Source organism: Nipponia nippon, unplaced genomic scaffold (assembly GCF_047370975.1).
Source record: "Nipponia nippon isolate SJK-2023a ecotype South Korea unplaced genomic scaffold, ASM4737097v1 scaffold_2, whole genome shotgun sequence".
NCBI classification, from domain to species: Eukaryota; Metazoa; Chordata; class Aves; order Pelecaniformes; family Threskiornithidae; genus Nipponia; species Nipponia nippon.
Window position 1 is genome coordinate 7,579,055 of NW_028262336.1, and position 13,223 is coordinate 7,592,277.

At 44.3% G+C, this 13,223-nt stretch overlaps 1 protein-coding gene across 4 annotated transcripts in view; it reads left to right on the forward strand.

The window, feature by feature from the left end:
* Positions 1 to 13,223, forward strand: part of NME7 (NME/NM23 family member 7) — a 94,781-nt gene that overhangs the window by 75,211 nt on the left and 6,347 nt on the right. For all 4 annotated transcript variants that reach the window (XM_087759540.1, XM_087759542.1, XM_087759543.1 and 1 more), the window contains one exon: positions 3,704 to 3,811. In XM_087759540.1, the coding sequence (XP_087615666.1) occupies positions 3,704 to 3,811 (108 nt within the window). The remainder of the gene's footprint in view (positions 1 to 3,703; positions 3,812 to 13,223) is intronic.

The following is a 13,223-nucleotide window of genomic DNA, read 5'->3' on the forward strand; positions in this document are numbered from 1 at the left end:
CAAAACACATACTCTGGAAACTTTCCAGCAGAAAGCTTAGGAAAAAGAGGTTTAAAAGGGGATAGAGGGGCGTGGGGGAACCAACGCAATCCCCACTGCTGTATTTGTATCTCCCTGTTGTTGCAGATGACGCCCTATAAATAAAATGCTTGGCAAGCTTCCTGGCGTGGAGCAGAAGAGTGTACATTAATATGTGCTATGAGGAATAAGTTCTGTAAGGAGCTCTCTTCCTCCTTCCCTGTGGGCTGGTTTTGGCTGGGATAGAGTTAATTTCTTCATAGCAGCTGGTATGGGGCTATGTTTTGGATTTGTGCTGGAAGCAGTGTTGATAACACAGGGACGGTTTCATTACTGCTGAGCAGGGCTTACACAGAGTCAAGGCCTTTTCTGCCTCTCACCCCACCCCACCAGCGAGGAGGCTGGGGGTGCACAAGGAGTTGGGAGGGGGCACAGCCGGGACAGCTGACCCCAGCTGACCAAAAGGATATCCCACACCGTATGACATCGTGCTCAGCATAAAAAGCTGGGGGAAGAAGGAATGGAGGGACGTTTGGAGTGATGGCGTTGACCTTCCCAAGTAATGATTACGTGTGATGGAGCCCTGCTTTCCTGGGGATGGCTGAACACCTGCCTGCCATGGGAAGTACTGAATGAATTCCTTGGTTTGCTCTGTTTGTGTACACAGCTTTTGCTTTACCTATTAAACTGTCTTTATCTCAACCCTCGAGTTTTCTCACTTTTACTCTTCCGATTCTCTCCCCCATCCCACGGGGGAGGAGTGAGCGGCCGTGTGGTACTTAGTTGCCAGCTGGGGTTAAACCACGACACCCCGAAACATTCCCAAGATTTCCAGCCATATATACACAAGGACACCTGTATATGATCCATACAGCTCTTTGTGTCTCCAGCATCTACAGAGGCCTTGTTCCCTGAGAGTTCCTCAATGTTGTAGTAAGAAAGCAACGGAATAGTAAAACTTTGAAGTTGACAATTATTGTCCTTTTTGGCTATGTAAATATAAGCAAAAACTGCTTTACCTTTCCTCCTGTTTGTTAACTGATGGCAAGAAAGGCTTATTTAGATTCTTATTAATCAGGTGCTAACAATGTAAAGCGCTGGAGGACCTACCTTTGTGTCCTTCTGATCTGACGCAATCCCAGGCGGAACAGAGTGAGTCCCTTTTTGCGCAAGATGGCTGATGAGTTTCAGGAGGGCAGGAGAATGCGTAGCAACCTGCGTTGAAAAACTGACGGAAGAACAGGAGATTGCGTACTGCAGCAGTAGGAGCTTGTGCCAATGTTAGTGCGAGAGAGTGAGTCCAAGAGAAGAAACATGAGGTCTTCTGTTATGAAGTTGTGAAGTAGAAATGAGAGCTTAGGACAAATGATAAGTCAGGAGGCCATAGCTGCTTTTAAAGAAAGAAAAAAAAAAAAAAAGTGAGTTTGGTGCAGAAGATGGGTCAAGGGAAACTTTTCCAAGTTTCATAAGCAGCAGCATTTTTGGACCTGTTGGAGGACAGAACAGTTTGAGCAAAAGAGTTTGATGGATAGGAAATAAATGGAACGTGAAATACCAAGCTTTAGCTTTTTAGATCTGAGCTGTTTCTTGCTAAAGTGTTTCTAAAGGTTTCATAGCCACGATAATATTTTTTTTTTTAATATGCCCAAACTTTCCTTAAAATGATTGAGAGCCTAGTGCTATTGCTGGCTTCTTGAAGCTAGTTTTTACTGGCCTCAACAGTTGTTTCAAGGAAGGCTTGATTAAAGTGTCACATAGCTATAGTGAACTGGTATGTGACTTGTTTCCCCAGCAGACTTTCTTATCGCAAGCCTTTAATGAGGACCATGTAGGGGAGGGTTTTTTTTTTTCCTCCTTGGGGCTTTTTTTTTTTTTTTAAAGTGAAACACTAGAACTTTGCTCTGAAGCAAAATTTGTTTGATGTTGAGTGTATCTTATTGAAATATCCTCGACAGCCGCATGCAAAGATCCTGTATAACCTGTGATGTACACACAGTAACCATGGGGAACTGAAACTTCTCCTCGTGGCATGTTTGGGGTTAGACACACTCTAAGCATTAAAGCGGTTTGTCTTCCAGGTGGGTAACACATCACCATAGGTAACAGATCTAGGTTACTAGGTAACAGATCACCCTAACTGTGATGACAGGAAAATATCTAGGACTTGCTGGCCTAAGGAGACAATCTTGCCCTTAAAGTCCAATTGTCTTAGTTTAGTAATGATACACAACAAGTGGATGAAGCTGGAAAGTGGCTAAAGGGTGGTGTTGTCAGATACCCTGTGGGGCCTTTTGGGACTAGCTTAAAACATTCCCTGCCATCCCAGAAGAGAGCGTGCATTGCTCGAGTGGTTCTCATCTGTACCTGTGCAAAGTTTTCCAGGTCAGCCAAGAGCCACTCCTGAAGTCCCTTTGAACCTGTTTGACACCGAAAGTTAAGAAATGCTCGGACGATCCAGTCTGGTGACTCGGCTGTGGGGGCAGTAACCTCCAGCTGTGACACCGAAACACACACCTGGGAGTGGCATGGTGAAACTGTGCTGGCTGCTTTCAAAGTGATTACACCCTCACGTAGCCGGTGCCTTTTCAGAAAGGGGCCATGTAGGCTCTGTTGGCAAGGAAGGATGCTTTTTTTTTTTTGTCCAGTAGCCATAGTGTGAGCTTGTCATTGGCCTGTCCCCTCATGGGCAGCAGTGCTCTGGAGGCACTCATGGAAGAATGTCCAAAGGGCTTTAAGGAGGGAAAATGGGGTTAATGCTATCACCACTGAATTTTAAAAGGAGGCACACTGTGCATGAGGTAGGCTTGAAGAAGAGCTCCAGGGTGGTGGGAAGAGAGGCCAGCAAGGTGTAGCACAGCTGGTATAGGAAAGGGGTTAAAAGACAACACTGCAAGGTGGTAGGGCAGAGAAGTACAGCAGGACTGCATTACGCCTTGAAAGAAAGAACATGGTGGAGGGGAAAGCCAATGAAGGCTGTCCTCTGTGGTATATGATGGAAGATATACCATAGTAAAGAGGCAGGGGAGGAATGTTGTCTCAAGACCTGAGTGGTAGCTGCTGTAGTAAGAGAAACACTCTGAGAGGCCAAGGAGGCATGCAGCATTGTAGATGAAGAAGAATATTGAAATGTTAACTTCAAAGAACAGAGAAAGATGTAGAGAGAGTCTGGACTGATCGTCAGAGGGGATCAGATGTTGGCACTAGTCACGGTGTCAGAGAAGCGCCGCAGAGGAGAAGACCGAGAGGCTGGGCTTCACAAATGTCAGGTTCTGAGGCAAATAGTTCAGTGTTAGGGGAGGCAGTCTGCAAGGTGGTGTGCTTGTGTCTGCTCACTAAGGACAGCACAATCTGTGCTGGAGAGCTGCAAAGGTGTTAACGTGAGCTAACTGTATTAATACAAGTGCCAGGAAGGTGTATCTGTAATATGAAGGGTCCTGCGTTTCACCCAAGGTGGCCTGATGGGCCCAATTTCAAGCAGTTAGTTTTCACAGTCTTGGTCATGGTTTTTCAGCAGTTGTGTATGTGTGTAGTGCAAGCTGGAATTTCCCTCTTTGTTTTCTTTTATAGTGCACAACACGTATATTAATAGCACAATAATGTTTTACTTTATCAGATTCTATTGCGTCCACGCTATAAAGGAACAGTGTGGTTCACAAACATCTTCTGGTTTTCCTGTGTTCAATAGGAAATAGCCCGTCATCTCCGACCTGGAACTCTGCGTGCTGTCTTTGGGAAGAACAAGATTCAGAATGCTGTCCACTGCACAGACCTACCTGAAGATGGACTTTTGGAGGTAAGACCTGCTAGACAAACATGTGCTTTTATATCATGGAAAGTTTTAAAGTGAAAAGCTATTCTTGACACTGTTTTAAGCTGTTGAAATGTTTTATATGCAGGAGTAGCTGTGTTGGAGACCAGTGATCAATTAGAAACAAAAGCAAAGAGTTTATTAAGGGTATTTAACTCAGTTAATTCTGATACTGTAAAAAAATTCATTCATGCCATTTTCTTGAGTGAATATAGTACAATGAAGTATTTAATGAAATGAAAGTCAAGAGTCTTCTCTTTGGCTGAATGTGTCCTTGGGACTGGATATCAGCACCTAACAGTGCTTCTGCAAGGACACTTTCTTAGCCCTTTCTTGGATGACCACCACAACTCCTGATCTGGATTGTCTCTACAGTGAGCTCGTGTGTGGCTTGGAATATTATGGGCACTAGGGATTCAAATTCTCCAGATAGGGTCCAGGTTTATTTGTAGGCAGTCGTAATTATGCATGTCAGTTGGTATTTCCTGTGTTTTATAGTAACTTCCCATTGCAGACGAGTCATTTTAACAGTCATTTATTGATTGTCTCTTTCTGGGAGAGGGGTCTAAAACCTTTTTTTACCGAAGGCATAATTGTACACAGAATGTGGCTCTTCATCTGTCTGTAGTTTCTTCTATAACAGTCCAGGTTAAGCCAGCAGTTGCAAAGGACATCAGTCAATGTTCTTTAATGAGTAAGTAAAGCAGTGAAGGTTTCATTCTGATTGTTTGGCAAATAAGCATTATAATGTAAACTATAGAAACCTTTTTACTGCTAACACTTTGATTCTGGGAGTATCTTTAGATCTGTATTCTGTAAGAAATGTAGTTGCCTGAAAACTTAGGTAAGCAAAAAAAATAGCCTCTGGATTTGCTTAAGTGCAAGGGCTTGTCACAACTGATGAAAAAGAAATAATACAGTATGCGCAGAGATCATCTTTGGGAAGGACTTTTTCCTCAGCGGGCTTTTCTGTGAGAGGAGCTTGAATCCAGTCACAGAGGTCTCATTTGCTGGCAAGCAGAAACCAGACCTTTGTCCCCCCTCAGCCCCAATCACTGTAACAGCACCATATGTGCTGGGTTAGAGCAGAGTGACTGTGTGGGGCATGCAAGACGACCATAGAAGGAAACTGAGCCAGACTAACATTTTTAAGGAGTATGCTGTTCAGTAAATGGTAGTGAATGTTTTCATTCTTCAATGGAAAACCGAATATTTTAATATACTGAGTTTAACAGAACAATTATTCTCAGCCTCGGAGGAGGTGAATTCAGAGATGGGTAAGGCACTTGTCGTTGAGGAGAATGGCCTTGGCTATGTTGGCGCAGTGGAACTTGCTTGTTTCGATATGGCGTTAGTGTGTGTTCGTTATGTCCATGTTCTGGTAGGAGATGTTGCTGTTGCTGAGATGTTAAGCTGCTGTTGCTATAAAAGCTTTACAGTATTGTTGTAGGACAACTGGTTAGTAGAGGAGGAGCCTGGAGTAAATTTCAGAGAGAAATCTGACCTACTAGATTTATACTACAAAGATGAAGGATCCTTTTGAAAACTCCAAAGAAAATGAAATCATCCCTAGCAGTCTTTTTCCTTTCTTCAGGTAGCATTGGTTTTTTGTACAGTGTTAATACTCTGCTGCAGTTACTACCCAGTATAGCTCAAAAAAACAGTCTATATTTAAATTCTTGCACTCCTGTTTTGCTGATGAAAGGTAAATTTGGCAATCTGAATTCAGGCACAAGAGCTAGGACCTTCAGAGTTTCATTTCTAACTCTGGTGCTGATTTTATCTGAGCTTGGCTCAGCCACTTTCCAAATTTCGGCATGAAAGTATTTGGCTCTGAAATTCTGTATGAAGATGTTCTGATTTACATTTCTCTTCTCCAAAATAAAAATACTGCTGTCTGATTGTCCACAAATGGAGACTTCTTAGGGGAGATGAGATAGGTAATTGAAGGCTAGATCAAATGCTTGCTGAAGTTAATAGCCAAGCTGTAGGTGACTTTGGTGGTTCATGCTTAGTTGGCAGTCACTAGGAAAGGCAAAGTAGTGACCTTTCTCCCAAAAATCATGACCAAGGAGTACTCGGGGAAAGGAGAGAGAACAACGGTGTCTTGGAAACAACAAGGACTAATTAACTAAGTAAAGGCCAGCTTGTGCATCTAGTTTTAGAACACTATATTTTAATTAATGTAGTACAGCAGTTTTTCAATGTTTTTTGTTAGATCTCTTTTCCATGGACCTGCAAAAAAGGAAAGTTCACTTTTAATCTTAAAAAACCCTCAAACAAACAAACAAACAAACCCCAAAAGCAAATACCAGCACTTGCTCCCACCAGTTTGACACTTAACTCCTGTCTTTGTTCTACAAACTACTTCACATTTTAGGCAGCGACTAAAGCATACCAGAATTAATGAATAACTCACTTTGGCTCAAGAGAGATGGGGAGATGCAGTTGAGCCTAAAACACAACTGGCCACAATGGAAATATCAGTGTATTTTCAGTTGTAAAGCTGTAACTGCTTCTTTTATTCCTAGTTTAGTGATACAGGAGAAGGGTGAATATTGCCCTGAAGCCTCTTGGATGATCTCTTTGACTTACTGGGTCAGGCACTTATTTATTCACTTCATAGACTTGCATGTCCTCATTTCAGTACAAAACGTATTTTCACAAGTGACAATGGATAGACACGAATAGCTCAGAACAGTCCGTTTTCTCAGCGTTGTCATCAATTTCCCATTTTAATGGGGAGAGGAAAAAAAGGAGGAAGTAGAGAAGGGAATCTGATAGCGATGAAGTATTTATGAGATGATGGGGTTTCATGAGTGAAGGCTAAACCAGCTGGTTCTTAATTTTTCTGATCAGCTGATGTTGTGTAGGGCATTCATTCAGAGCAGGGTTTTGCATTTGTTTCCCACATCTAAAGCAGGTACTGCTCTACCTCTTGTCAGTTTTTTTTCTATTTTATATAAAGCAGGTACTATTTGGAGCAAGCAAACAATTACAGTACTCACCTGCATTCACATCCTTCTGAGTCAGGTAGAGCAAGGACTGGAACATGCATGTTTTATATGCCAAGTAAGTGCTCTGTTGAACAGACCAGAGACGGGTTTGCGTTTGTGTCTTTCACGTACACGTGGTGAAAGATGATTCTGTTTCTCAACTCACCGTCTTTGACCTGAGGAACATTTCTGATAAATATATTTTTGAAATAGGAGCTTGCAAACCATTGGATCTGATGAATCATCATTCTCTAGACAAAACAATTTTTCTTGAAATTAGTCATTCCTGGACTAGTTTTAACTTAAGTACTCAATACAAGGTGTTGTGGCTACCAGAGTTTGTGGTTTATGTGCCTCCTTAAAGAAGTGAAGGCAAATTAAAAATCAGTCCGTGAAGGCCTTATTCACATCCCTGGAAGTACAGTGAGTAAAACTTTCCACAGGAGGTGGTGCTGTACACACACCTCAGTTCGTTGGGTCTCAAGTGGCTGAGTACCTTTCAGATTATGCAGGAATCCACATAATCTGCAACCATTAAGAAACTGGTGGTCTAGACCTGCAGTTATAACAAAACCGGTATTTCTGGGTTTTGGCACACTCTGCCCGTAAATTGTTGCTCATACTGTGCAGTTCAGGGTGTTGGGTTGTTTTTTTTTTTTTGTGAGCAGTTCCATAAGGGCATTTGTCCTGCAGCAAAACACTCGGGGGATGATAGACTGCACACGCCTGGGGTAACCTGAAAGGTCTCTCCATTGAGGTGCAGCCTGCTGTGTCTGAGCCATCCACGCTAGCTTTATGTTCCTATGCCATGAGGTTTGGGCAATCAGTCAGTCCCATGGGGTTTCTTTGCATAATTAAAAATCTTTGCATAATTAAAAAATATTTAATAGTCATACATGTATATGTGTGTGCATACTTACACGTAGAGGGAGAGGATGCTGCCTTCAGTAAGATATTCCTGAAAAAGGATTTTCTGTGGGATGGGTAAAATTTGAGTTGTGGGTGAAATAACCGGCTCCCCGTTGCCGAGGAAGATGCTGTTATTAGGTGACTAATTCTTCTAGTGAACAGTAATGTGGCAATTGCTGCGGGAGTGTGCTTACATGTGCCTTGGCGTGTCTGGTAGGCTATGTGTGAAACTGCGGAGGGGGGTGGGCTGCTAAGGCAGCTTTCACGGGAGCGGAGGATGTGCCAGCTGCCTTCTCAGTCTTGCGTCCCCACGGGCGCTCTTTCCACTGACTCCTCGGGGTGCTGCGTGCATGCCTCCGCATGGCTGCTGGGTGCCGTCAGGCTCCGCCTTGGGCATTGGGACCGTGGAGGGAAATGTGTCAGTTTTCACTGCCACAGCCAGCTTTCCAGCCAGGCAGTACCAAGGACCTCCTCGAGTATCGTTTGCTGGCCTTCTCCCTTGCCTCAGGTCTATTTGTGGCATCTACAGACATGAAAATAACCTATCGAAGGGGGATGATTTTGCTGTTATCAAAGAAGAGTGGGTTTTGTTTGTCTTCTGAGAGAGCTGTCGTGATGGTGGTTGTTTTCCCTAGCACTTCTTTGAGTTTCAGCTGTGCAGTGGTGCTCGAGAGCGAGGCTGGGGACTGGCAGACTGCAACGTACTGCTGGAAGCTCTTCTTTCCCTTGCTCAGCCTCGCACCAGTGAGACTGGCTCACTGCTGCTAAGGCAAACGAGTAATACCATCTAGCTGTACAGATCAGCTGTGGCGGTCTGACGGACGGAGACTCACACAAGTTCTGGCACTGGAAGTTCAGCTGGCTGGATCCAGCCTTGGGGAGATGGGCGATGATGTCGTACGATAAGTGGTGACAGGACGAGCCAGTTCAGCAGATGTGTTTTGTCCAGACAAGTGCTGTGGGCGATGAAAACCAGCAGCGTTTTCCTCAGACTTGGTATTAGCTAAATTCTCTGACGAGTGTTACAAGCTGTGCTGCTCCTGGGCTTTTCGTGCAGCGTGTCTTCCACCTGCTCGAAGCCAGCTGTCCTTGGTCTGGCATTCCAAGTAGTGCCAGGAGAAGCACGCCTTATGCCTCCTTTCCCTTTGCCTTTGTTCAGGGAGGCTGGGGGGAGGGTGGTGGTTTAGCAAGCTGTTTGGAGTGGACAGGGGGGCACTTGCCTTGCAGGGGGGACACACGACAAATGCTTCCCATAACCATTCCCCTAAGAACAGAGTCTTGCTACAGGAGCTCTCTGCTGGCTGCCGGCTTGCGTTTTTCTGTTTGCTGCTTCCTTGCCTGCCCGCTGCCATTCTCTTGACACGTGGGCGTGCTGCAAGGTGCTTGCTATCATCCACCCTGGAAATGCCTTTGTACCAGCAGTGAGCTGATCCGTGGGTTGAGGTTATAGTGCAACACTTCAGGATGGAAGGCATCAGAGGGATGCAGCTCTGTTAAACTAATCTTTTTGCTGCATCAAGGTATAGTCCAAGCAATTTAATAAAGCATGTCAATGAGTAACTCTCAGAAGCGTCAATGTGCTTAGTGTGGAATTTGTGTATGTCACACTCGGAACAAAGGTCTCCTGCATTGCTTGTTACCGATTAACTTGTCTGGTATTATGCAAGCTGCCTCTACCAGCTGAGAACTAACTCTCCCCATTCACAGGGCAGCGCAGCTTGTAAAACATTACACAGCAGAAGTGCATAGCATGGCAATGAACCTTTCACTGAGGGCATTTCAGCTGTACAGCATTTCCCTCAGGAGTCTTTAAAATATTAATAAAGAAGCCATTGTTTCACTCAGTCATACGGCAATTTTGCAATGAAGTCTTTTATTAGGGGCCCATACTGAGCTGCATAATCCAGGGTAAGATGCTTTTAATCATCTCCAGTGAAAAGAAATGAAAAATTGGAGGGTTTGGGTGAGGTTGGTTTTTGGTGGGGTTTTTTTGCAAGTTTTCATCAAAGCAGTAGCTATTTTTGTAAGTCGGTTGGACATTTCAGTCTCTCCTGGTACAAACTGATCTGTCAGATAATGGTTATTATGATTCAAGTGCTTCTCCATTTTAACTTTCTGAGACTTTTTATCCAACAGCTGTGAGAACAGGTTGGAAAGAATCTGGAGCGTAGGAAAACTTCATCTCATTTGGTGGTGTTTTTGCATATCAGAGGATGTTAGCCAGCACTGTCTCACAACGTTTCCTGATGCTGTATATATACTTGTATATACAGGGAATTAAGTCATCTTTTTGCCTAGGCCTATCTGAAGAGAAATTAAAAATAAAAATAGCAATAATAGAGGGATGGATTTTGAGCACATGTTGGTGATTTCTCTTTAAAAAAAAAAAAAAAAGGTATTATTAGGTCACTTGCAGCCTAATTTTGAACATAGGTTGTATAATTATTATACTTGTGGGCCAGACAGGCAAACTAAACTAGAAACATGTTTAAACAGAGTTGGGAAATAGTTCGGCTCTTGTGCTTCCACTTCTGGGTAAGATCCCAGGTCCAACTGCCCCTTGTTCTGCCAAGTCTGAGGTTTATAAGTGCCAGAGAGAAGTAGTTAACGAGTGTGAACCAAGCAGCTCCTAAAGCTCTTTAAGTTTCACCTGATCCTGAAGGTAACCTGCGTGATAAACAGGGCTTGGCTTTTGGCACATGTTCGCGTTGCGCTGAGCAAGGTAATTTTGCGGAGGGGAGGTCAAGGCAGAGGGAAGGCGTGACACTTCTTGATAACTCATCTGAGGCCCAGTTTGTGTCTTTGAGGCTGCTTGCCTTCTTGCTTTCCCTCAGCATGTTCTCATTTTGAACCAAAAAGCCCAGGTCCGCTTTCAGTTACCCAGCTTCCTCCAGCTGAAGCATAGCAACAATTTAGCTGCAACTCAGCTGCATGATGGGCAGACTACAGCAAAGAAGAGAAAAAACCCAGGGGAAGAGCTTATATAGCAAAAGCAGTAAGGGGACACTGTAGTTTCACAGTTACGTAGAAGCTTAGAATCTCCTTTCGTTTCTTGAGCAAGGGGTCCTGCACCTTTTTTGGGGGTAAGAGAAGCACTGTTGTCCTGTAGCACACACTGCTGTGTGATGCAAATCTGTTTTTACGTGGATTCCTATTATTGACCTCAGGCAGTTGCACCTCCCATCTCTCTCTCAGAGGTCAAATAGGCAAATGATTAGCTGTATCGGTACTTTCGGTGTAGGGTTTACCCCTTCCCTCATCAGTGCAACCTCCGTGACTGACTACTGTAAACTAGCCTTAATTAAGAGGAGAATTTAAGTCAGCTATCTGCATACATGTGTTGAAATATACGTGGAACGTGGGAGGAAAAAAACAAAGCCAAATGTGTTAATATGACTAGAAGACTGTGAACAAGATTTCTTTTCTCTCATAGATGCGAACACCATGGGATATCTTCAGTTAAGTGTTTATCAAGCTCTAGAAACCACTTCTTCTTTCATAAGTAATAATAACTAATTATTCAAAGTGTAGTGTCATACCAGTATTGGGTTTGTGGTGTGGTAATACTGAGGGCTGTGATGATCTTGTGCTAGCAGCTGTGCAAACACAGAACGAGATGGCAGTGGTCACCTGAAAGGGTGTTGGCTGTAGTCTAGAGCTCCTTGAAGTCACCGGGCATCTTTTGGTTTCAGTAAGAGCTGGGTTCTTCCTCTTCAACCCTCCGTGCATTGGCATATAGGCAGGAATGATATATCTACAAATAGATCTGAGATACACTGAGATATGTAGGCAAGTCTCTGAGCAGGAGGCAGTTCTCTTAAGTGGCCAGAGCTGCTAAGTGGGCAAGTTCCCTTCCACATGGGTGTCGGTAGTGGTGACTGCTGTTCTGCTGGGGAGAGACAGTGCGCCAAGACTATCCAGCCGCAAACCAGGACCTCTGGGCTTTCTCTGGTAGCCGCCTTACCGAGTCCAGCTGCTGAACAGGAACTTGGGTCACTCAGGTGTCAAGAGTCTAGTTCTGTTATGACGGTACATGGTTTAGCACGCAGCAGAAGTGTGAAAATCACAGAGGGCTGCTGAGACTTGAAATGAGCTCTTGGCCTCTTAATACTGACCCGTTCCACAGGGGAATGGAGCTTTCTAGATTCATTGGCGTTGCTCAGAAGGAATTTTGAGCACTATGCCAGGGGAATTTATGCTGTTAGTTTGGTGGGATGTTTCCTATCAGCTCAGGGAGCCACAGTCTACACAGGGGCTTGTGGCGGTGCTTGCAAGGCCCCTACTTGTGGACCAGGTGGTGCTTTTGGTTGGTTGGTTTTTTCAGGATCTGTTGTCACTGTATTATCTGTCATAACTTTTACCCTGCTGCCAGGTGTGGCCTGTTGGGTCCCCTGGCCAAATACTACGCTGCAGAACATCTTGGTTGCTCAGGAAGAGTTTTAAATGCTGGCTGCCTTCTACTTCATTTATTTGCTTGTTGCTTCCATCCTTGCTTGAATCCATGATGTGGGTGGACACACATTTTTGTTCTCTCTCTGTGACCGCTTCCTCCTCTGTTGGCCATAGTCTGGTAGCTCGTGAGGACCTTGACTTTCAGTGCTCTCTGAGTAGGCTGGAGAGCCGTAGCACAGCATTGGCAAGGAGCCTCCACAATGCCTGTGGCTTGTATGAACACATCCAAACCAGGCTTTACTTAGATATTTCAGGTGTTAGCAGCAGGGGCCCTTTTCAGTGGTTTTATCCAGCGTTCAGGACTGTTTGCAGCTTGCATCGACATCTGTGGTGGTGCGCCTTGCCTCTTGGCTGTACCTGAGCTGACCGGTTCAAGGGCATCATACAAGAGCTCCACAGGACCTCCTAATTTTGAGTGTCCCTCAAGATAAGGGTGATGTGCAGTGGCAGTGATCCTGGTGACTCGGTGAGCTGCTTGGCATCCTTGGGAAAGCAGTACTCACTGTCGTGTTGTAGTTTGTCATGTCTGATGGGAGCCAGGACCTTTTACTTTATTTCCTTCCAGTGGCTCTGCTAGACCAGTGATCTCCTCTGATGGCGACCAAAGATGTTGCTAAAGGAGGAGCAGAGCTCCTGGTAGGAGAGTCCCGGCCTAATACATTCAGCCCCAGCTACTGAGCAGTTGGCTTATGCCGTGGAGTGGGGAGATGCAGTGAACCTGTACCTTCTTATTAAATCTGCCAGTATGGACACTTCAGAAATCAGTGGTCTGAGTCAGCGCAGTAGATATGTACAATGTAAAAACAACACTTTGTTATTTTAAATAAGTTATTGGGTTCACTTATTTTTCTTGTACTGTGACAGAATAAATAGCGTAAAACTGGCTTTCTTGGTGTTTTGATTGTAGTATAACGAATTATTGTCTTGTCCTCTCATTTCAGAGATTCTTAGATTTCTCTAATCTTTTATTTTATGGTACAATTTCCCAATAGCTTCCCTTGCCCTTCTCTTTCACTGTATTTTCAGAGTTGATGATAACC